This window comes from Salvia splendens, chromosome 20 (assembly GCF_004379255.2).
Source record: "Salvia splendens isolate huo1 chromosome 20, SspV2, whole genome shotgun sequence".
NCBI lineage: Eukaryota > Viridiplantae > Streptophyta > Magnoliopsida > Lamiales > Lamiaceae > Salvia > Salvia splendens.
The window spans coordinates 25,350,420-25,374,998 of record NC_056051.1 but is presented as its reverse complement, the minus strand read 5'-3'; the positions used below and the strand labels follow the sequence as shown (position 1 = coordinate 25,374,998).

Sequence of the window (24,579 nt, the reverse complement as noted above, 5' to 3'; positions counted from 1 at the left end):
CACCGAGATTTGTTTTTACTCCTGGTTGACTATCATTAAATAATTCTTCAAAATTAAAACTGCAAATTAAAATTAAGATAAGCAACTAAAACTCGCTTTCGAAAAGTTTTGCAATTGGATGATAAGGTTTATAGTAAATAGTAAAAGTCATTAATATTAATTTGCAATTGGATATAAGGTATAATTTAATACTCAGCTGAAAAAAAAACCTAGAAAAGTAAAAGTTATTAAGGTAAAATATCCCAAAATAAATAATGGAATGTATTCTTCAAAACATTTAAAAAAATATATTCAGTTATTATAATAGACCGAAATTCCAACCGGCAGTAGGGTTTTGTTGTTTGCTTTGTGGCGTTTCCGATTTTCAGCAGAGTAAAAGCAAAGCCCTCAAATTTGCACAATTTTTTGTCAATTGAAGAGAAAATGGCGGCGAGGAAGCCCGAGCTGCAATTGTACAACACTACGACGAAGGAGAAGGAGCTATTTAAGCCTATTGTTGATGGTAAAGTTGGGATGTATATTTGCGGTGTCACCTCCTACGATCTCAGCCACATCGGCCACGCGCGCGCCTACGTTGCTTTTGATGTTCTCTACAGGTTTGCGATTCCCTCGTGCTTGCTTGTTTTGTGTATTTTAGAGAGAGATTGGGATAGTGATGGAGTGAGTGCATGGAAATGGAGGAATTTCGGAGAGGATCGAGTTATTTTTGTGCATTTTTTAATCGTTAGGATATTGCAATAATTACTTAAGGTTTTTCTAATCTGACTGCTTAGCTGTCACATTTTATGGAATTGGTGATGAAATGTTGATTTTAGGCTATAATTGTTTGAGTTTTTGCTTCATGCTCTGGCAGAAAGGTATCTCTTGATTCATTTTACTTGTAAAACTATGAGTTTCCAGGCTAAGTCTGAATCCGAATTGAGTATTTTGATATGGAGTTTAGATTTTATATTCTGGATTTGTTAAAGTGCTAAAACAATTTGGCTCTGGGATTAGGAAAACTGTGTTCGTCTATGTTTTATTGTTACATTTTTTAGTTTGTGGTATCTGTTACATAGTCCAGCTTTAGTATTCTCCTACCTATGAACTGCATTTACTGAATATTTGAACTGAATGTTTGTAGATATCTCAAATATGTGGGCTATGATGTTACATATGTGCGGAATTTCACTGATGTTGATGACAAGGTCAGATCTTAAGTCCAATTTAGTTGAGTTAAATATATGGAGTGATTCCTAAAGGATTTATTTGCAGATTATTCGTCGAGCGAATGAGGTTGGTGAAGACCCAATAGCATTGAGTGGGCGGTTTTGCCAAGAGTTTCTTAATGACATGGCTGATCTCCAGTGCCTTCTTCCTACCGACCAACCACGTGTTACTGATCATATGGAGCAAATCAAGGATATGATAGCTAAGGTCCTTTGGATTCCTTGTATTTTAATCCTTTTAGTGTACGTTATGGTCTTTCTATTTTCTAATAATAATGCTACTTTATATTTCTCTCTGGGATGCATGTGTCTTCGTAAGTGAATGCAAACTATATGATGTATATATCTCTGCATTGATGTCTTGTTCTGGAGTTTGTTATTTTTCTATATTTATCCTTCTTTAGTTCATCATTAACGTTTCTTTTGTTACTTACATTCTTAATTTTGCAGATTATTAGCAATGGCTGTGCTTATCCTGTTGATGGAGATGTTTACTTCTCTGTTGATAGTTTCCCAAATTATGGTCGTTTATCGGGGCGGAAGCTAGAAGATAATAGAGCTGGAGAACGGGTTGCTGTAGATACGAGGAAGAAAAATCCTGCTGACTTTGCTCTGTGGAAGGTGAGAACTTTTATTTCTTTTCAAAAAAAGGTTTTTTGGTGAATTACTTGCCTTGTGAATTTCTCAATTCTATTCTCATTGTAGGCTGCAAAACCTGGGGAGCCACAATGGGACAGCCCCTGGGGTCCTGGAAGACCAGGATGGCACATTGAATGCAGTGCCATGAGTGCTCATTACTTGACACACACATTTGATATTCATGGTGGTGGGATGGATTTGATCTTTCCTCATCATGAAAATGAGATTGCTCAGAGTTGTGCTGCTTGCTCAGAGAGCAAGGTTAATTACTGGATACATAATGGTTTTGTTACAGCAAATGATGAGAAAATGTCAAAATCTGTTGGAAACTTTTTCACCATTCGCGAGGTAAATATTTGAGTTATTAGTCCTTGTACAATTATACTAATTTTGAATCATGTTGTGATGATTGGTGGTGCTTTAATCAATTATTCTTTGCCAGGTTACGAAATTGTACCATCCTCTTGCACTAAGGCACTTCCTCTTGGGAACTCACTACCGTTCTCCTGTCAATTATTCCATTTCTCAGATTGAAATTGCTTCAGAGGCTGTTTTCTACTTATATCAGGTGAAACTTTCAGGCGACATACACATATCATAGATGGACTACTAATTATTGCTTCTGTTTTCAACTCGCTGCTATAGTTTGTTCTTTGTTTTGTTTGGTCATAATATCTGCTTTTATTTCCAACATGAACTCAAGCTAAACATTGATTTTCAAATACTTTTAGTAGCTATGTTGTTCTATATTCTTAGGCAGCAGAAGCTAACCATTGGTTTCTGGATCAGTATCAAGGTTTTCTTCATAAGCTATCTTACTATCTCGCATTCTTGATTTTCTAATTTGATGTTCCTTTCTTTCACCTTACTCACTCTGTATATTATGATCATAAAAGCCAACAATAACAAAGATTTTATACTATTTCATACATAGTTGGTACTTAGCATAATATGGGTTGTTTTCATTATCGACAGACTCTTAAAGATTGTGAAGATGCATTGTCACCATTTAGAGAAGATGCTGGACTCAACAATCCAAAAGTCCGTATCAGCCCTGCTGCCCAAGAATGCACAAGTAAGCTGCATAACGATTTCGAGACAAAACTAGCTGATGATCTGCACACACCCACCATCCTAAATTCTTCCCTGCAAGAAGCATTCAAATTCATCAACACAAGTGTAAACTCATTTAAGGCAGGGATTTTCAGCGATATCTCCCCTCCCCTCTCTACTTTTCAGCATGTCACCAACTTACGTAATACTGACCATTTGTTCGTCTGATTACTTCAGAAGAAGCAGCAGAAGCAACAACAATTATCCATTGTTAAGTCCCTTATTGATCTAGAGATAGAGATCAAGCAAGTTCTCAGCACTCTTGGATTACTTTCCAGTTCCACTTACGCTGAGGTACCTCATCGTCGACCTTTCTATTACCAGTAACTTTGGCAGCCCTAACGCATTTATTTGTTTTATCAGGTCTTGGAACAACTGAAAGACAAGGCTCTGAAAAGGGCAGAGTTGACTGAAGAGGATATTCTCCAATCAATCGAGGAAAGAACACTAGCCCGGAAGAACAAAGAGTTCTCGAGAAGCGATCAGATCAGGAGTGATCTTGCAGCAAAGGGAATCGCATTGATGGATGTCGGGAATGGCACTGTCTGGAGGCCCTGCGTGCCAGCTCAACCAGAGAGCGGTCAGGCTGATACCAAAAAGGCGCCACCTGCTCAACCAGAGAGCGCTCAGGCTGATACCAAAAATGTGCCGCCTGCTCAAACGGAGAGCACGCAGATTGATACAAAAAATGTGCCGCCTGCTGAAAAAGGTCAGCCGGCTAAACCAACCGATAAATAGAAGTTCTGAACAACAGATAGATACTGTCCTTTATACTCCAAGAATTCTGACTATTGACCAATGAAATTCGTAACTTATTTGTAAGCTTTGTAGCTCTGAATCTTGATAACGCCAATACGCCATCATCCTTTTGCTTCATAGATATTTTTATGATTCTTTTTTCTTGGGCTTGAGATTGCTACCGTTCCTCAGTTTTTTATTTGAGGTTTTATTTGATGGACTAATTATGTATTGGGATCTCACATTTTAATTGCTCCATATATTTATAGCAAAACTTCTAGTGAAATTTATCTTACCTCCAACTCTAATTTACTTTTCGTGTATCTAATAGTAGAAGAACGTTTTGCATTTGCATATAAGTAGGACTATTAATTATTTTATGCAAATCTTCGTTTGATTGATACCTAATCTTTGTCAATTATGTGAATGCGGATATTTTTATTGGAGTACAATTTTGGATTAAGTAATGAAATTGAATTTCGTTGACAAAGAAAATTTGCTCTAATTACTCTCTTAAAATGTCGAGTAATATGTCAAAATCTCCATCTCAATAAAAGCAAAACATCATCAATCTAAAAGTATTAAAAAATTTGTCAGAAACTTGATACTAGGATTTTATTATAATTGACTATAATTAAATAATTTCTCAAAATTAATACTCCACAATATAAAGCCTAAAGTTAAGATATTGATTAAAATTATCTCAAAATTCATACACACAAAATATAGCCATTGGTCAACCTTCGAGTTAGATTGATTCACATTTTCTAAATCAAATTATTGCTAAAAAGGAACTACATAATTTTTCTTTTAATTGGAGGATCGGATTTTATTAATTATATTAAGCTCGAACTGCACGTGGAAAGTAAACTGAGAACCTTTGACTATAATCAAAGTCAAATGTCAAAAACAAAACATTAGAGAGTGGTTTGGATAGAGAAAGAGTGAGTAAATGGAAATGGTGGAGGAATTTTGGAGAGGATCGAGTATTTGAGGAGCTGGTAATCATTAATGTGTTCAATCCCTCTAAACGAGCTGAACCTAATTGTCTCAACTTGCAATCATTGAATTGGTGATGAAATGTTGATTTATTGGATATGCAACATGATTTTTGCTTCACATCTCCTGATAATTACCTGTAACACTATGAGTTTTAAGTCGAACTGATTATTTTGGTATGGAGTTTAAGACATTTTATATTCTGGATTTGTTAAAGTTCTAAACATTTGCCTCCGGGATTGGGAAAAGGAAAACTGGGTTCTTCTATTTTTTTGTGTTTTTAAGTTTATGGCATCTGTTACATAGTCCAACTTTAGTATTCTCTAACCTATTTTGAACTGAAATTTTGTAGATATCTCAAATATTTGGACTAGTGAGATCTTATGTGCGGAATTTCACTGATGTTGATGACAAGGTGAGATCTTATGGTAAATTGTTTATTTCTATATTCACGACTATCAGAATTGGATCTAGTGAATCGGTTACATAGAATTAAAGATAGGAGCAATGAAGGTTTATAATGTTAAATGCTGTCAAGGGACAATTTATTGTCTCGTTAAATATATTTGCTGGTGTCAAATTTATGTATATGTTGATTTCAGAAAATGGTTGTATTGGCAATCCCAAACCTGAGATAAAGGTTGCATGGATTTATATGGCATGTTATTTATATGTATTACACTTTCGTTAGGGGCTGCATATGTCCAATTTAATTGTGTTAAATATATGCAGTGATTCCTAAGGGATTTATTTGCAGATTATTCGTCGAGCGAATGAGGTTGGTGAAGACCCAATAGCATTGAGTGGGCGGTTTTGCCAAGAGTTTCTTAATGACATGGCTGATCTCCAGTGCCTTCTTCCAACCAACCAACCACGTGTTACTGATCATATGGAGCAAATCAAGGATATGATAGCTAAGGTCCTTTGGATTCCTTGTATTTCTGTCCCTTTAGTATATACAACACTCCTATGATCTTTCTATTTTCTAATTTAAATGCTACTACTACTTCTTTATATTTCTCTCTGGGATGCATGTGTCTTCATAAGTGAATGCAATGTATATGATGCATATATCTCTGCATTGATGTCTTGTTCTTGATTTTCTTATTTTTCTCTATTTATATTTATCCTTCTTTAGTTCATCATTTATATTTCTTTTGTTATGTACATTCTCAATTTTGCAGATTATTAGCAATGACTGTGCTTATCCTGTTGATGGAGATGTTTACTTCTCTGTTGATAGTTACCCAAATTATGGTCGTTTATCGGGGCGGAAGCTAGAAGATAATAGAGCCGGAGAACGGGTTGCTGTAGATACAAGGAAGAAGAATCCTGCTGACTTTGCTTTGTGGAAGGTGAGAATTTTGTTTTCTTAATTCTTATCAAAAAATGGTTACTGGTGAATTACTTGCCTCATGAATTTCTCAATTCTATTCTCATTGTAGGCTGCAAAACCTGGGGAGCCACAATGGGCCAGCCCCTGGGGTCCTGGAAGACCAGGATGGCACATTGAATGCAGTGCCATGAGTGCTCATTACTTGACACACACATTTGATATTCATGGTGGTGGGATGGATTTGATCTTTCCTCATCATGAAAATGAGATTGCTCAGAGTTGTGCGGCTTGCTCAGAGAGCAAAGTTAATTACTGGATACATAATGGTTTTGTTACAGCAAATGATGAGAAAATGTCAAAATCTGTTGGAAACTTTTTCACCATTCGTGAGGTAAATATTCGAGTTATTAGTTCCTGACTTCCTTCTACTATATACTTTTTGAACCACGTTTGTGATTATCGGTGGTGCTTTTATCAATTACTCTTTCCCAGGTTACGAAATTGTACCATCCTCTTGCACTAAGGCACTTCCTCTTGGGAACTCACTACCGATCTCCAGTTAATTATTCCATTTCTCAGACAGAAATTGCTTCAGATGCTGTTTTCTACATATATCAGGTGAATACTTTTCAGGCAACGTAGACATATCTTAGATGGCTCGATATTGCTTATATTTTCAACTCGCTTTCTTAGTTTGTTCATGGTTTTCTTTGTCAAATTATTAGCTTTTCTTTCCAACACATGAACTCTTACTAAACATATTTTTTCAATGCGTATATTCGTAGAGGTGTTAGACTATGTGACAAGAAAACACATAACCAACTTCCATATCTAACTTGGTTCAGACTTCATATGTGTGTGCATGGTTTAAATGTGACTAGGGATTTAAAATTAAGTTTATGTGTATTTAAATTGTATTTGTATTATTTCATATAAATATTATGTTGTAGTAATTTCAATTTTATTTACAAATCTTCAATTTTTTATTTTTATCACTATAATATTAATTTCCAATTCTATGTGATATTATTAATAACAACTTATTTATAAAATTGAGTTGTTTTATTAAAATCAAATAAATACAAAATATTAAGATAAATAAATTAAATGTATATATATGCATAAAAATATGTAGAAAAATTAAAATAATAACAGTGAGAGGTTTATTGAATAGTTAAAAATGAGAAAATAATACTATTGGGGTATGAAAAATGTCACTCCATATTGGACTGCGTTTGGAGGATTAAAAAATTAAGGAAATTGTTGATGTGATAGATATGACAAATTTGGTGAAACGTTAAAGGATGTCATGTAAGTGTAACAACTCTCACTTAGGGTTCCCTCATAGTAAGCCAAAATCATGTACTTGTACAAGTAAATGTCCCACAAGGTACAACTATGTAGGTACAGTCATCCCATCCCCACTTATCATTCAAGAATCAACAAGTTGATTCGTACTCAAAATTTACTCATTTTTATGGTTTCTCAATCTCTATTTTGGTTCTACCGACAACCCACCAAATTAAGAGTTTTTGTTCAACTTAAGGCCATCCACTACGCTGTCTCTATACCGTCTCTTAAACCGTCCCTTAACTACTATTTGAGCACTATTTGAGGGCCCCACTGTCCTTTTTTCATCCATCCCTTAACTAAGGGACGGAACCTGCAACGCTCCGTCCCTTAACCGTATCTATACCGTCCCTTAATTACTATTCATTCAATTTCATTTATAATTTTTTTTTCAACCCAATTCAATTTAAACAAACACACTTTATTAAAATTAAAACAACATTACAACTTAAAATTAAAAAAAACGAAGACATAATTAAAATTCTAAAAAAATAAAAAGGATCCATTAATTGACGCATTTGCTCAAAAGGATCCACGGCTTCCTCCGCCTCTCGTCGTCGATCTTCTTCGAGTGATTGTTCCATTAATTGACGCATTTGCTCAAAAGGATCCATTTGTTTGAGTTGATTGAAGATGGAAATTGGAGTGATAGAGAGGATTTGAGAGGAATAGATGTGTGTTTGTGTTTGAAATGAGTATGAAATAGGATTATTTATAGAGTAAAATATATAAAAAATTAAAAAAACGAAAATAAAAATTTAACGGTAATATTACCGTTTGAATTTTTTTTTTATTAAAAGTCGAATTTAAAAAAAATGAATTATTGCGTCATCAGTGACGACGCCCACTCGCGGGCCAGCGAGTGGGCGTCACGCACGCATGGGGACGAGACACGTGTCGCTGGCGCGTGGTGGGACAGCGCGTCCCGTGTCTCGACGAGACGGGCTACGGGACGAGACGGGCGCGGGCTAGGGACGGGATGGTCGCTGCAACGCGTCCCGCGGAGGACCCGTCCCTCCGGGACGAGACGCGAGCCCGGCGCGGGACGCGTAGTGGATGGTCTAAGTTGTAACAATAAATTTAACTCCCTCCGTCAATGAAATATTGTCTACATTTGACTCGTCACGAATTTTAACAAAATGTAAAGAAAAGTAAGTGAAAAAAACGACGATAAATGAGTCTGGGAGGCGGTGGCGATGACACGGAGGACATAAAGAATGGGATGATGCACGTAGAAATATTTATCTCTGCGTATATTTGTTAAGACATAGATGTAGTTTTAAATTGAAGGTGCTTTATTTTAAACCCATATAAACGATTCGTGACAATATTTTGGCATGATTGCATAAAAAAATTAAGTTCAAAATCTCATAAAAAGTTTATAAGTGAATAACAAGATATAATTAATAACACTAGATGGGGAACTCCATAGTGGAACTCCCCCAAACTTAATTATTTGTTTGTCCTCAAACAAAACAAGAGAAAAACTAATAAAGAAACACGGATGCTAAGAACTAGACTTCATAGTTGCCTCAAAAATTGTAACAAGAAATGAAGAGTTTGACAAGAATACAAATCAAATCAAGCAAAGCTTATTAGTGCATTTTCATTACTAGCTCGTTGATCACCTTGAAGTACATGCGCTCACAAGTGTTTAGAATGTGTTTATCACTCATTCTCAAAGTGTATAAGGTAAAGAATATATATTCTCAGATCATGCAACATGCGAAGTTTACCATAGGCTTGCTCGATGTCTAATCCCTCCTCTACTTTATGTGATTAAAATCAAAAATCTGAAAGGTCTTTATTTTCGGTTATAATGTAGGCTCTTTGATAAGGTGAGGAAATATGGCTAAAAAGTGACTAATCCCAAACATAGCAAAAGTGATCAATTTCTACTACATCAAACATAGCACTGCACCAACAATTCGAATCTCAGTAAATTCTAGACTTTGTCTAAATTTCTTCTCACTTCCCAAATTCCTTTGATTTTTTTTTTCTTTTCATTTTTTCTTCTTTTGTACATTTTTTTCTTTCTATGCACAACCAATTATCTCATTCAAACCACAAATGTCTATGCACTTTTCACAAGTAAGCACACTACTTTTCTTTCTACCTTATCTCTCCAACTCTTTTCATAAGATATGAACTAACTTTCCCCAAAGAGCGTATGGATATTCCCCTTTATTTAGCTTCCAAAGAAAAATGCTTTAAAGGCTCAAAATGGCTAGCTAGGGAAAAATATTTTGAATAAGGTCATAAATTTGGATATATAAAGTAGCTAAGAAGGATGGCCTAACGTCCTCTTTTATCATTTAAACACTATGTAAACTTAGGCAGACTAGGAGCAAGTTCTAGAAACAAATACATGAATACAGATAAATCTCACAAGAAAGAAATTTATAGCTCAAGTCTCACAAGGTATAAGCATGATTCAAAGCAAACAAGCAATTCATATTTTATGCACATTTTCACTAAACCTTCAAATCAATGCATCAAGTCAACTCAACCAACACATAAACGAAATTTTTATCATAGGCAACTCGGTCTGATGTTCCTAAACATAAGTATTTCTAAATTTTCTATGTTATGCTCGTGACAAGATTCACCTTGGGATTATTTTAAAAAACTAACAAAAATAAGCAAAAACAACTAAACTCACGGTCCACCACTCCATCCCCCCAAACTTATTCAAAACTACGTTAAGAATAAATTTGAAAAGTCGGTAGGGACGTGAGTAAACTAAGAAAACAAAATAAATATGAAAAAAAAAGATACCGATGTTGGGTTGCCTCCTAACAAGCGCTTGGTTAACGTCTTTAGCTTGACGTTCTTTGAAGCTCATAAATTATCCACCATTCTCAGGACTTCCTGTGGGATGCCTTTTGTACCATAACGTGATCATTTTTCATCCCCTGTAATATTCTATATCCCCCAATTAATTGCAAAAAATTTTCATCATTCCCCATCAAACTCCAATCCAAACTATCAATACATATCAATAACAAAGTAATTCATGAAAGAATTCAAGTTCAAAGCTCAGAAATTAAAAGAGAACGTACCTTGTATTGGTTAACGATTGAGCACAAGAAAATTGGTAGCATTCAAAGAATTTGATTAAGTGATGTGAACGTGAAGTGCGAGTGGGTGATTTATGTGAAAAAAAAAATAAAATAAAAATTGAGGGAAAGAGGTTCTAGTTTTTCTACTTTTTTTAAAGATTTTCTTGACAAAAAACGAAGAGTAAGAAGTTTTAAAAAAAGGAAAAAGAAAAAAAAAAGGAAAAAATCACACGGAAAAAGAAAAAAAGTTTAAAGAAAAGATTTTTTTTTATTTTTTATTTATTTAACTTAAGCTCTACGGAGGAGAAAACTAAAGGTAAAAAAATAATAAAAACAGGAGAGCAAGCATATTTTATATCTCACTCACGCTCTACGGAGTATATCAAATGTTGTAGCAGATAATTGCATCTTCCATAGGAGCGCAGAGTAATCCATTGTTGTGCTTCGTGCTCCTTGCAAAACAAATACAATTAAAACAATTAAAACAAAACTATACAAAATATTACACTCTAAATTAGTATTATCAACCGTTCTACAATATCAGCTTAAAGCAATAATATTCCCCGGCAACGGCGCCAAAAACTTGATGCACTATTTATTAGCACTAAAAATACCTGCAAGCATACATGGTAGAACTAGTATAGCTAAAGGTCAGTACCGGAATATCGAACACAGGGAATAAGATTGCAACTGGCTATCATATACTAAGCGTCATATACTATCTAGAGACATGGAGTTTTGGGTTTTAGTAAGATTAAACTAGAGAAAAAATATATAAAAAACGTATAAAAACAAAATAATACAAAGCAGGCTAAAGAAAGTAGAGTTTTAGGATCCAACTACTACGACCTAGTGATGATTAATCTCACAGAACCTTTACCTTTATATGTCTCCAGGATTATTAGGAAAGTCACGATTTTCAGATAAGCCCTCTCTCGAGTGCACTTATCCAGTAGATTAGACTCTAACTATCAAAGTCTCCTTCCAATAGATTAGATTCTAACTCCTTAAGTTCCTAAGACTCAAGCCCTCACAAAGGGTCCCCTCTCTCGAGTGCAGATAAACCTATGTGTTGTACTCGTTCCTTTTACCACGTAAAACTAGCTATCTCTCGATTAATCTAGTTAGACGGACATAGTTCTAAAGTTGGCCAGACAAAAGAACAATAAAAGCACAAGAACAAGCAAAACAATCACAAGAGCTAGAAAAAGGTTCAATTCAATAAATCAAAACATATTCATAATAGTTTTCGCCAAAAAAACTACAAATGATGTTTAACTACTCATAGACAAGTAGTAAAAACAAAAATTAAAGTATAAGACATGAAAGAAATTGATAAAACCCAAGGTTGAATCTTCAATCTTCAGTCTTTTCTTGCCTGGATCTGCAGAGCTCCGCTCCAATGGAAGATGGATGAATTTAAGGGTGGAATATGGAATGGAAGAAGTGTAGAGAGTGAGAAGGATTGGAGGCTCTGAGATAAAGATTATGAATTAGGTTCAGAGGTATTTATAGGATGGAAAAAGGTTTATTTTTGATAAATTTCGTGCCCTACAAGAAATAGGAGAGATTTGGCTTCACAATATAATAATTTCTTTTCTTCCGTGAATTTCCGCCTAATTTCCGCCAGATTTTGACTGCACTGCGCGATGTTTGTAAAATGGCCATAACTTTCTCCACAGAACTCCGATTTAGATGTTTAAGGTATCCACGCGAAGGTCTTTCGAAGACGAAGAGACTGGTATCTAGTAGGCACTGATTGGACTTTAAAATCGCTTCCAAAATGGGCTCAAACAGAGGCTGCTGCACTTTGGCCTTTTTTTCACATTTTTCTATCTTTTTCTATCATTTATCAACAAACACGTCAAAAATACCAAATGTATAACATATGTAATTTAAGAACATAATTTGCATGATTGATATTTAAAACAAGTCAAATCTAGTCCTTAAAAACATGCAAAATCCGTGTTTGTCAAGCGAGCGGCTAGTTTTCCAATTAAATTTCAGTAAGTGCTCAAATAGTATATTGTCATTATCAAATCTAGGTAATATAAAGAGAGACATGCCCATAAATTTAGGGGTGAGAAAAAAACCGGAAACCGAATATCCGAACCGAATCAAACCGAAATTTTGAAATTCGGTTCGGTTTTGAAAATACAAAAATTTTGGTTTTTCGGTTCGGTTCGGGCAAAGAAAAAAATCAAAAAACCGAATTATATATATACATAGGGATGTATTCATTTCCTTTTTGTATCTTTTGTTCTATTGTTCTTTTTAATCTCAGCCCCACGATTTTGTCATCCGACTGTTAGATTGATGCCAAGTGTCATTTAATAATGCAGATTTTTAGTTGAATAATGCACACCGACTAATAATGCACCATTATAGTGTAATAATGCAGATTTTCAGTTGAATAATGCACACCGACTAATAATGCATCATTATAGTGTAATAATGCACACCGACTAATAATGCATCATTATAGTGTAATAATGCAGATTTTCAGTTGAATAATGCACACCGACTAATAATGCACCATTATAGTGTAATAATGCAGATCATCACAACCATCCAATTCAAGGATCCAAGGGTTGTGATTAAAAAGAAGCTTGGATTGAAAAGCTGCGAAGGACCTTAACACACCCCTACATACATATATATTCTTTTAATATGTAATACTATATTAATTTTATATTATATATACATATATCCTATTAGTATATATAAAATAAAATAAATTATATATATATATATTAATATTATATGTTTTTTTTTGTTTTTTGGTTTTGATCGGTTTTTTCGATTTTTTAAGTTCGGTTTTTGGTTTTTTCGGTTTCGGTTCGGTTTGGATTTTGAACTAAATTCGATTTTTCGGTTTTAGTTCCGGTTTTTTGCCAAAACCGAACCGAAACCCGAATGCTTACCCCTACCCATTATCTACTTCATTGAAAATCATTACCGGTACATTTTTTGTGCTATTTTTTATTGAAAAATTTCCTAGGAATCTGATCCATTATCAATGCCATAATTTACTCTTAAAATACAAACCTAATTTGTCCCTGACAGTTCAATCTTGATTTAGGGCACACATGCAATTATATTTTAGTTGAAACAAAACATGTAACTGGAAGCATTTTATTTCTCCATAAAACCTTACATCATTGTACATCAACTTGATGTTTGTCACGTGACTCATGTCATGTCATGGTCCCAAAATAACTGACTTTAATTTGCAGTCTTACCCATCTAGAATGTTCATAACATAAATCAATATAATAATAGTATGATTATATTTTCATCATCAAAGTTTCCAATATAAGATGCATGTGTATACATTGAAAAGTCGAGCTTAATTTCATGTCTCACAGATCGAATTACATATTCGCCAATAATAAATTTACATAATATTTTTTTACCCACATTTCTTGAAATCGGGAAAAAGACTTTGTGTGTGAGTTGATCAAGCACTATAGAGATTAATGCATGAGGCAAAAGGTCTCAGATTCGGAGGTGTTTAAATGTAAATTGATTTATTCATTCGAAAAAAGTAAGACACTTGTTACTAAAATGAAATTGGACCCTAAAAATATTTTCACACTGTCGGCATAACTAACTCTATACTCATATTTGAACATATATAGATGCTCTCTCTCATATACTAATTTTTTGATAGATTTTACATGAGATGGATGTCCACACACATCAATTCTAATTTTGATTAGGGGGTAAAGTAAAAATGGGGGCAACTATAGGGCCCCAAATAGCAGCTAGTCGTACGATTTATTTCAGTGGGATAAATATGGGATTGGATTTTCTTGAAATTTCCTTTGCACACAACAATCACATTAATTATTGTAGGATTGAAGAAAATTATATGCAAGGGAAATTTGAGAATTTGAGAAGGGCCAAATATAAAAAAAATTATCAAAAAAAAATGCAAAATTATCAAAATAACATATGTTAAAAATATTTGAGGAGGGGCATTTGAGAAGCTTTCAAGAATCTCAGATTGTGTAAATCCTTTGTTTCTTTTTCACTAAGATTGGCTCATCAATTGTCACACAAATTTTTTAATAAGACATGACAAGGCATTCTATAATTCTAAGCAAACCCCTTATAATTTATTGATGTTTATTCTCTTGTAGCCCTCTTTTAATAATTTCAAATATTATAATCATGTCCCTACTTATTCTCATCATCACTACTCAACTTCATACTACATAATAATATATATTTGTAAATTGTGTACTTCTATATCCTAATTAATTAAGTGATATAGTGTAGTCTTCCTTTCCATAATGTAAGAATATGATGAAAAAAGACTTTATGCATGGAAATAATAAAATGAGAAGTTTTCAACTTATTGTCATTGCATATCGTATATTTTTGTAAATATGGTTCACATTAAGGTCTTCTTATTATGAGGATATGAGAAAATTTCAACGAGCATATAAAATTATTGCATTCGCCATTATATTGCACTCAAAAAAAATAAAATTGAGATTCACACATGTTAGATGAATGCAATTGCATACACATCCGTCGTTGATGTTTGGGATCGAAGAATTAAAGATGATTCCCACATTCTCACGATAAAAAGGTTCTTGGATCCTTCCTTACTAACATAATTTCATAAATTTAAAACTTTAAAGCCAACACATGAAGCTAGAGCATGCAATGAAAAGGCACCGACTTAAGACGCACCATCAATTTATAAATAAATAAATAAAAAAAAAGAAGGTGCCATTTTGAACATATTCCCCTCTCATATATTCTTTTAACCCAAAGAAAAATGATTAAAAAGTGGGAAAGTTTGAAAAAAGATAAGACTTTTAAATGCTTCATTCTTGGATTTGCATTAACTTGTTTTCGTGCTTACACCTAAGTTTCCTTAAACATAAATCTCATTGGCTTCTCACATCTACCTATATACTTACTTTTATGTGTTTATCATTTATTGCCCAATTATTTTTTTTCCCAACTACATCTGACCTTTTTCCTTCTCAAATTTATGTAGTTGTTGAAATAATCAACTAATTTAATTCAGACTGCCACATTATTAAAGTACTCGTTTACAAGCATATCCAATGAGACCCTTCAACTGTAATCAATGAAGTTTGAAACTTCAATTATTTAATGTATTGTAAACATATGATGAATATGGCAACATATGGACAAACTAAAAATGGATTAAAATTAAACCTTAGAATGAAAGCTTGAAAACCCTACACTGTTCTTTTGTGTAGGTGGAATTGAATAGTCTAAATTATAATGATGACAATAATGACTAAACTATATATACTTCAGTTTGTGGGGTTGTCGTTTTAGTGAAGTGGTTAATAATTTTGTCAATATCATGAAAATCATTATGGCATGTCTTACTCTTTTATATGGACTAGTTCTGAATATCTGGTGCTACTTGAGTCGTATTCTATTTTAAATTATTTCATCTTATTATATCATTATTTGTTATAACTAAATACACATTTGATTACGTCTCTTCTCCTTTTTTTTTAATTTAATTATTAAAATCATTTTTTTAAAAGAAACGATTCAATTAACAAGGAATGAAGTTAGAATACGACATCAAAACTATACTAATTTTTCCATTCCTATTATTGGAAATAATTTCTAACTCTAGCTAGCAATTCGAAGGAAATACTTTACAATGCGGGACCCACAAATTCCGAATTAATTACATAAATTATATCTAGTGTTAAGTGGAAAAATTAAAGTGTAGAGAACACTTTTTTTCATTTTTTGAAATATGTTATTCTGAATGGATAAATTCGAAAAGAAAAATGTGTCAATAGAAAGAAGGGAGATTGATTTATGGCTAGAGAGAAGAAGAAGAGGAAAAATTAATCAATAAATCAGAAGAAAAAAAAATGTACAGAAAATCCGATTGAAGCCGAGAGAGTCCTCACGGCGCGGCTGGAGCCAAGCTGAGATGCAGATCCAGCCCAAACCCATCGTCTAAGCTAGGCCCATTATCACTCAAAAATCTACTCGGCGACGGCCCATTATAACCCAAAATGGGCTTCGAAGGCCCAATACCAGGCCCGCTGGGGGCGGAGGGACCCGCGGCGAAGACGCACCCGTGAGACACGTGGAAGGGGCGCGGGGCGCGTGGGGCGTACACCCACGGCGGCGGCGCGTGGGAGGGGGAGAGGAGGTGGGAGGGCGGGGCGAAGGCGGAGACGATGGGGTTTCGCATGTAGGAGACGGCGGCGTTGCGGGTGGCTTGCATCTTGGCGCGCTTGAGCTGCTGCCGCTCCTTTTTGTGGGCGTTTTGGTGGCCGCCGAGGGCCTGCGAGTTTGTGAACTCGCGGCAGCAGTATTGGCACTCGTATCGGCGGCCACCGGGGGGACCCGGCCTAGTGGCCTCGGAGGAGTCCTCTTCTTGGTCTTCCTCTTCGGTGACATGGAAGCCGAAGAGTTTTAAGGGGGCGGTATTGTTGCATGATGGCTTGTTTTCGTAGTCCAACTCCGTCATGATTTACTAAAATAGAATATAGAGTAAGTAGCTTGGGACGAATGGAGTATAATAAATATGGGCTTAGAGAGAAAGAGGGAGCTATGGGGAGTTTGGTTTTATAAGGGGATTATTGCATGTGTGGGGTATTTATACAAGTAAATTTGTGTGTGTGTGTGTGTGTGTGTGTGTGTGAGAGAGAGAGAGAGAGTTGGAAACATACCCTACAAACACTTTAAGGAATCCAATAGATTGCACTTGTCGATACATCAATATCATTTTTGTGAGTTTCACCCTCTCTTCTACACACTATCATGTCAAGTCACACAATTGCCCTTTTAACTTTTAGGGTTCTTGTTTAATTTGGGTTAGTTTTATATAGATACACTAATTATACCTATATTCTAATTTATAATCAAGGTACTATATGTTTTTTTTCTCGGTAAAAAATACATAGACTAATTTTCATGATGTACAAAATCATTTAAAGTCTCAATTTTTTTCCCCATTTTCTCAGCTAAAATCATTACACTCACATTCTATTATAAAATCAATATATAAAAATAGGTTTGCATTCCACTTACTTTTTTTTTCATTTTTCTTCACAAAGTCAAATTAACGATTTCTTAAATCCGTGACGCTTTCGCCACAAAATTGTATATTTTCTTCTTTTTTTACGTGCCAAAGTATCGCTGAGAGCTTTTCAATGATACATTTCCACATGTTTCCAAAGAATAGTTATCGACCAACGAAATTCAAAATTCGAACTCAGTGCCAAGTTTTAAAAAACTTAAAGATCATGTCGTTTATCACTAAAATAACGTGAATAAAAAATAAAAATTTGGATTTACGTTTGAATCGATGTTTCTATTAATAGTATTAGGGTTTCACCATAAACAATTGTCTCTCTTAGAAAATCGGCAAAAATGATTTGTATTGTGGAAAAATGAAAATTTGTTGTGCTAGCCTTATAATATTGAGAACAAGAGAAAAAGTAGTAGTAGAATAAATTGTGGAGCCTCTGAACTATATGTATAGACTATAGTGTGTGGGGATTGGAGTGAAGAATGTGATGCATGTGAGGTTTGCAGTATCAAATGATTGAGTTTGCCCCTTGTTTTTGAGTTACTATGTATATACCACTTTCTTGCTAGCTAACACATTCACTTCATCATTGGCCAACATTCAAAATCAGACCTATCTATATATTTACACCATCCATTATTTGCAGCAAACAGCTGGGCATCAGTGAAAAGTCCAAGATAAAAACATTAAAATAATATATAGGTCATTTATATTGCAAGATTTGGTAATCCCCAAGATTTCAAAAGTGGAAACACCACAAATGAATCATTCCTATGGTGCAATTGTTGCACTGTTTGGCCAGCTTTGAGTATTAATGCTATACAATATTATATTCATCATTCATTTACTAAAAAGGGACTTTATTAATAAAGCCAAATTGTCAAAAACCCATAGTACCAATTCTAATAAATATCTTATTATATCATAATTTTGATAAATTGTCCATACAGATTGTACATCAAAAATTCAAAACACCTAGGACACCGGATATTTTTTAGCTATAAGACAATTGAGAAAATTGTCATGTTCTGATATAATCGGATATTTTTTAAATTATGGGATTAACTAGAAACTAACAAAATGTAGTGATTTTTTCTGTCAATTTTCCATCATTACATATAATCTCATTTAATAAGTACTACCAAACTTCAGTTATATTTGTTAGGTATTTAGTATTTACCTAACTTCTACTTCATGTCGTCCTTGTGCTTGACCTTTCTTGGAGATACATGGAGAAGAAGGTACAGCATTAAATTTCTTGTCATACACCACTTATTATGACGGTACACCAGAATTTGTTGGAAAATTAAGTAGCAAATTTGCATTTAATTAGACATCAGAAATGTCCACATTCATAATTTCATAACCCACATGATATTCACATCGTTACGTAAAATTTGTACTCCTTCCGTTTCACAATAGAAGTTCATATTTAACTTGATACGAGTTTTAAGAAATGTAAAGGAAAGTGAGTTGTAAAAGTTATTGGAGTATGAATTTCACTTTTATATACATTAATTTTATAATAATATATAAATTGAATGAGCTAGTGAAATGTTAGACCTGTTTACCATTTATTTTATAATAAAAGTGAATGTGGATTGTTTATTGAACAAACTAAAATGGCAAAATAGCAGTATAATATTAGTTTAAATTTTATTATATATCTTCATGATAAGAGTTATCGAGAAGCCCATCTCTCTCTCTTCATTACATTGAGTTGTGCATACAATGTGCAAGAATGTTTTTGTACAAACAACATTGTTTTGTGTGTTTATCAATCTAAACTCAGGAATTCAGTCAGCGGCAGTTTTCTTCCAAAAAAAATGGCAGAAAATAAAAGGAATATATTAGTAATATCATTAGGAAAAGTTTGGTAGAAAAGCAAAATAAAAAAATTAAAATATGATCAATAAGAACCTATTTTAGATCATTTTTAATAATTATATAACACATTTTAGGTCATCTTTTGCCATATAACTCGAAAATACATGATAAGACGACATTTTAAGTCATTTAAATTATCTACCCCACTCTTTTCTTGGATTGGTCTTATGGGTTTTCAATCATTCATTAAGATTAATTATGACATGAATGGTGGGTAAATAATCTACCCCACACTGAATATGTGTATTTTGACAGATTAAGGTAAATATCGAATTGTATGTGAATCATATCTTTTGTATGATTTGTGTTGAAATTCAAAACTTTATATATAGTCTTATCGTATCTTAATTAAATATGATAATCTTAGTGGAAATTCAAATTTGATGCCGACATTAGTATTTTACATACGTAAATTTTATGTTTAATGAATGTGTTCGTGAATCATGTGTGAAAGAGTATGAGTTTTGATAAGATGTTAAGTGGAGTGGATTACGTGGTGATGATGAATTCTTGTTGATTTTGTTTGCGTGATTTACGTTGAAATCCATATTGTTTTAGCCTTTTGGCTTTGCTTTTAATGGGAAAGATCTATTAGAAATCTTGCTAACTACATCATGAGAGAGAGAGAAGTGCTTCAAATTTACACACACACAGACATGTGGGTGTGTGTGAAACTATGCTACCACTACCATATTTAAACCTATTACATTATATCACAAAAAATAGTTACACTCGTCATCAGGGGCGGACGCAGAAATAAATAACGATAAGGGCTATGATTTCTAAATTTTGTTTTAAAGTGTATTTTTGGGTGTTTTAGCTTATTTATAAGGGCTTTTATATACTAATTTGCCTTAAATTTAGATAAATTTTAAATATTTACAAAAGAAAAAAGAATAAAAAACCATTTTGTTAAAGGCTTTAGCCCCACCCTAAGTATATATGGGTCCGCCCCTGCTTGTCATAAAAATAGTTACACAGGAGATAGATCATGACAAAAAATTTCTTAAAGTCAAAACACATAATTATACTCGATTTGCAAATATATTGATATCAGTTAGCATCACTAAACATATCAATTTTATACTCAATATCAGTTCGCTGATTCATGAATATCAATTTCTGACTCAATATCAATAACTGATATATTTTGTGATATTAACTGATACTAATGTATCAGAAAAGTAATACAATTATCAAAGTTCTCATTTTAATAAATTCTCACTGGAACCACTCCCTAGCTACACATTTACATATGAGAGCTAAATTATCCTTAATTAAATGTCACTAAATTTTGTGACATTTTTTTACATGCATGGCTGCCTATATATACTTACAAGTTGTCACAATAAAATTTAGTTACATTTATAAATGTCATAATACTTCGAAAAAATCATGTGAAGTTGTGAACTATCTGCAAAATAAAGTAAATGAATTATCAATTGTTCCAAGTGCAATGAATTGAATTTTATTTAGTTAGAATACAAATAGAGACATAAATTGAAAAAGGTCACTTGCTTTTGTCCCATTACCACCTAAGCTAAACCTAATCAGAGTTCCACCTCGAAATGCAAGAAACAGAAAATATATTATTGAATGGTCTAGGAATTGTAGTTTGGAATCCTACAATAGACAAAAATATTTTTTTACAAAAACCTATCTATATATCTATACAGATATAAACTTGTCGTCTAATTAAGAGAACATGGATCCAATGATTATATATAAACATATATATTAGCTAGGAAACCCTAGTTAATATATGATCACTTCTTCTAGGGGCTCAAGAAGTTGGTTTGACGTTTGGAGATCTAAGTAAAGACAATCAAAATAAAATTGGAAGATTAATTAACATGTCAAGTTTGTTTAGACTTTCAAGAATTGCTTAAAACTCGAATCTTTGCTCAAATCTTTAAAACGTTGTAGAAATCGTGTAGTGTTGATTTAAAACTCAAACCTAAAACGTTTCGTGAACCTGCATATGATTCAACTAATTCCATAAATCTAATGTTTTTACTTAGGTGGTGTAAAAGTTACAACAAAAGAAAATTACTACATTTCCTATTCCTTCAAATTATGACATAAAAATAGTGAATCTAGACCAAAAATCTTGTAACTTTTATTTTTCTTAATGCAGTATAGTGTACATAGATATCATAGGTAGGCCGACCCAATCATCTAAAGTTATAGCACAATCCTATGTCTTCACTTTATTTTTATAGCACGGAAAAACCATGAATTTAGGTCAAATTATGATTTGTCTCCATACTTTCGTAGTTTTTTCGTTTGACTTTTAAAATTGCAGGATTAACTAGAATTTGATCAAATTTCACAACTTTTTCCACATTTTGCCCTTTTTAGATTAAAAGTGGAGTTACTGTATGATTAAGAAAATTTAGTCTTTGTGGGAAACAATGAACCGGCCCAACCAAAATTCTGCAACATTTAATTTTGAATCATGATATATACAATAAGACAAGATTGTTTGAGGCTAAAAAATAGTCAAGGTTGGAGAAAAAAAGTACAAGCACATGGCCGCCCCATTTTTAATAGGGAAAAACATGTTATTGTTTAAACTTAAACTATTGTAAGAACCTAAGAACCTATTGCACGTTGCCCATGTTGATATATCTAAACATATATAGATAGAGAATATTGAGATGATTTAGATATATTGTCTTCGTATAATTATTGTACTCATTTATATAATCATAAACACAATGTAAAGTGATTTTCCATTGAAATTTGAGATTCAGTAGAAATCATCTTTAGTGTAGAAACATGCTTTTGATTTTTTAATTTCTAAATTTATACTTTAAAAATAGTAGGTTCTATGTGACCCACTATTTGCATGAAATTGTGGGTTAATTTGATATATATCGTGATTTGTGTTTAATATATATATATATGGAAGTGCAGACGATATATGGTTTTAAAAACTTGAATATTGAGTAAAAAACTTAAATATTGAGTGTTTTAATAAGCTAGCAAGCTTGTCCAATCAACTTCTTCACAAGCTTGTTGATTAATCTACTAAAGCACTTAATTAATAAACATGATTAGTGGCTTTTCATTGTGGTTAATGGTTTCCATCACCGAATGGAAAATGCTTTTTAAGGACCATAATCATGCTTTTTTTCTTGGTGTTGATTGAAGTAATTCTAGATAATTATTATTCTAGATTTCCAAAATCGGAATATGGCCCACTAAATGTGTTTGTCAAGACAATCTAATCCAATGAGAGCTTATTCAATCAATATCTAGAAAATATTATTTCAAACATGATCCTATCATAATACAACCATTAACTTTTCTAATCATCATTGTTCCCTTTTTACAGCCATGACTTTGGAAAGATCCAAAAAGGATTAAAGAGAAAAGGAAAAGAAAGTGTGATATAAGACTTAGTTTCCAAGTTGTAATCACTCTTTATGGATATGTTCAAAAGCATAGTTAAATTAACCATTTACTTATGTGGGGCTGACTCAAATAGAATCGTTGGAAATCCATTGTTTTATCTTTTTTATCAACGTATATAATATTATACACGTAACATGCACAAATGAAGAAGATTGAAACATAAAATATATAGGTAAAATGGCGGAAAAAATATAAAGTTTGGTCAATTTTGCAATCTTAAAAAATGACTGAATATATTACTATAATTTTGACATTTTCTTCACTTGTCTCATGAAAAATAAAATCTGACATCTTGTATATTTGAATTTATTGACGAGATGTGTAAATGTGTAAAAATTAAGATGTGGTTTATTAGAGATATAACGTTTTTAAGTAGTTGAACATTTTAACCGCACAATATTTTCCATCTACCATATCATATTATTTTTTCTTAAATCAGAGATTATAGAATAACTAAAAAGTATTAAATTTATGATATAATTGATATTTTTTAAATTGTGGGATTGACCAGAAATTTATATGTTATTTCATAAGAGTAATAGTTCTCCAAATAAGTATTCCAAGTGATTGTAACCTACTTCAAATTGAATACAATAAAGTTGTGGGATTGGTGGAGTTTGCTTTAAGTCATGTGATATGTGACTCTATCCCTTATTTGTAGTTTAATACACATGTCAACACATAAACAATCAAGAACTTAATTAATTGTCTAATAACTTGGCCTAAGCCTAGATTACAGTCAAGAATGTCTACTATATTTTTAATACATTTGACAGTGAAGTCCAATATTTGGGCTTTTGTTACTTAAATAATCTTATTAAAGTCCCGTGAATTTAGATCTACTAATTAAGAGTTTTGTGGGTGGGGTGGGGTGGGGTGGGTAAGGAGAAATGTAATAAGACAAATAAAATGTGCTTAGGGTTGCTAACAGAGTGGACATTTAGACGGCAACATAAACACCACATTAGATGTAAACTCAAAACACATTTGTTGGGGGACACTTGCACATGTCATTGGGATTAATTAAATTAAACTTGTTCCTTGATTAAAGCTAATTGGGCAGTTTAGTATTATAGAGGAGAAAATAGTGTTACCATCTTATCATCTATATCTAGCTACATGGGCAGCGGTCTTTCCTAAGCATTGATCTTAAGATATTCATGTTTAGGTTTTCTCATAAATATGAACTAAAAAAAATACAAACTAAAGTACCTAGTGAGCTACATTCCATATCACCAATTGATTTCCAGATGGAACCTCGCTAAGATTAGATTGATCTTCCTTTTACGTGCATGTCATTACTACAACTACATGATTTTGCGAGTAACGTTTACCGAGCAACATGAGAGTATTCACTGAGCACATAATACTTTTTGCGCTCTTTGCGAGCAACAGTGATAAATCAAATTGTGATGGGATTTTCTAGCAATTACTGAGCTTATATTTGTTTTCGGATGTATTGGGTACACTATCACTTGGTACGTGTTACCATAATGAGCAAATTCGTTGTTCAACAATCACTCGATATAATAGTGTTATTCCTAATTGAAAATGAGAAGTGAAAAGAAATAAACTTAAAATATCTCCTTCTATCATCGGTTGATTTTGGGATGAAATGCATTAGATTTTAGTTGATTTTCCTTTCACATGTCAGGCACGTGACTTCTATGAATAATACAATACCCAGTCCCTGTAATAGTTTCGAACCTACGAAATATACTTGAACCCTCGTTACATACTGTATTTTATTTGTACATTGTATGTTTA

The 24,579-nt window shown here is 33.1% G+C and overlaps 2 protein-coding genes and 1 pseudogene across 2 annotated transcripts; 2 read left to right on the top strand and 1 right to left on the bottom strand.

Moving 5' to 3' along the window:
• The first annotated feature begins 307 nt into the window (after positions 1 to 307).
• On the top strand, positions 308 to 3,940 carry LOC121780787 (cysteine--tRNA ligase 2, cytoplasmic-like). The gene is made up of 9 exons (XM_042178414.1): positions 308 to 596; positions 1,124 to 1,187; positions 1,255 to 1,416; positions 1,659 to 1,829; positions 1,914 to 2,195; positions 2,290 to 2,415; positions 2,823 to 3,041; positions 3,138 to 3,254; positions 3,324 to 3,940. Exons 1-9 carry the CDS (start codon positions 424 to 426, stop codon positions 3,696 to 3,698), a joined length of 1,689 nt encoding a protein of 562 aa, XP_042034348.1. The 5' UTR covers positions 308 to 423; the 3' UTR covers positions 3,699 to 3,940.
• A 710-nt stretch (positions 3,941 to 4,650) lies between these two features.
• On the top strand, positions 4,651 to 6,675 carry LOC121781742 (annotated as a pseudogene).
• A 9,561-nt stretch (positions 6,676 to 16,236) lies between these two features.
• On the bottom strand, positions 16,237 to 17,023 carry LOC121781792 (zinc finger protein GIS3-like). The gene has a single exon (XM_042179481.1). The coding sequence runs from the start codon at positions 16,939 to 16,941 to the stop codon at positions 16,369 to 16,371; it is 573 nt and encodes a 190-aa protein (XP_042035415.1). The 5' UTR covers positions 16,942 to 17,023; the 3' UTR covers positions 16,237 to 16,368.
• Positions 17,024 to 24,579: the final 7,556 nt, after the last annotated feature.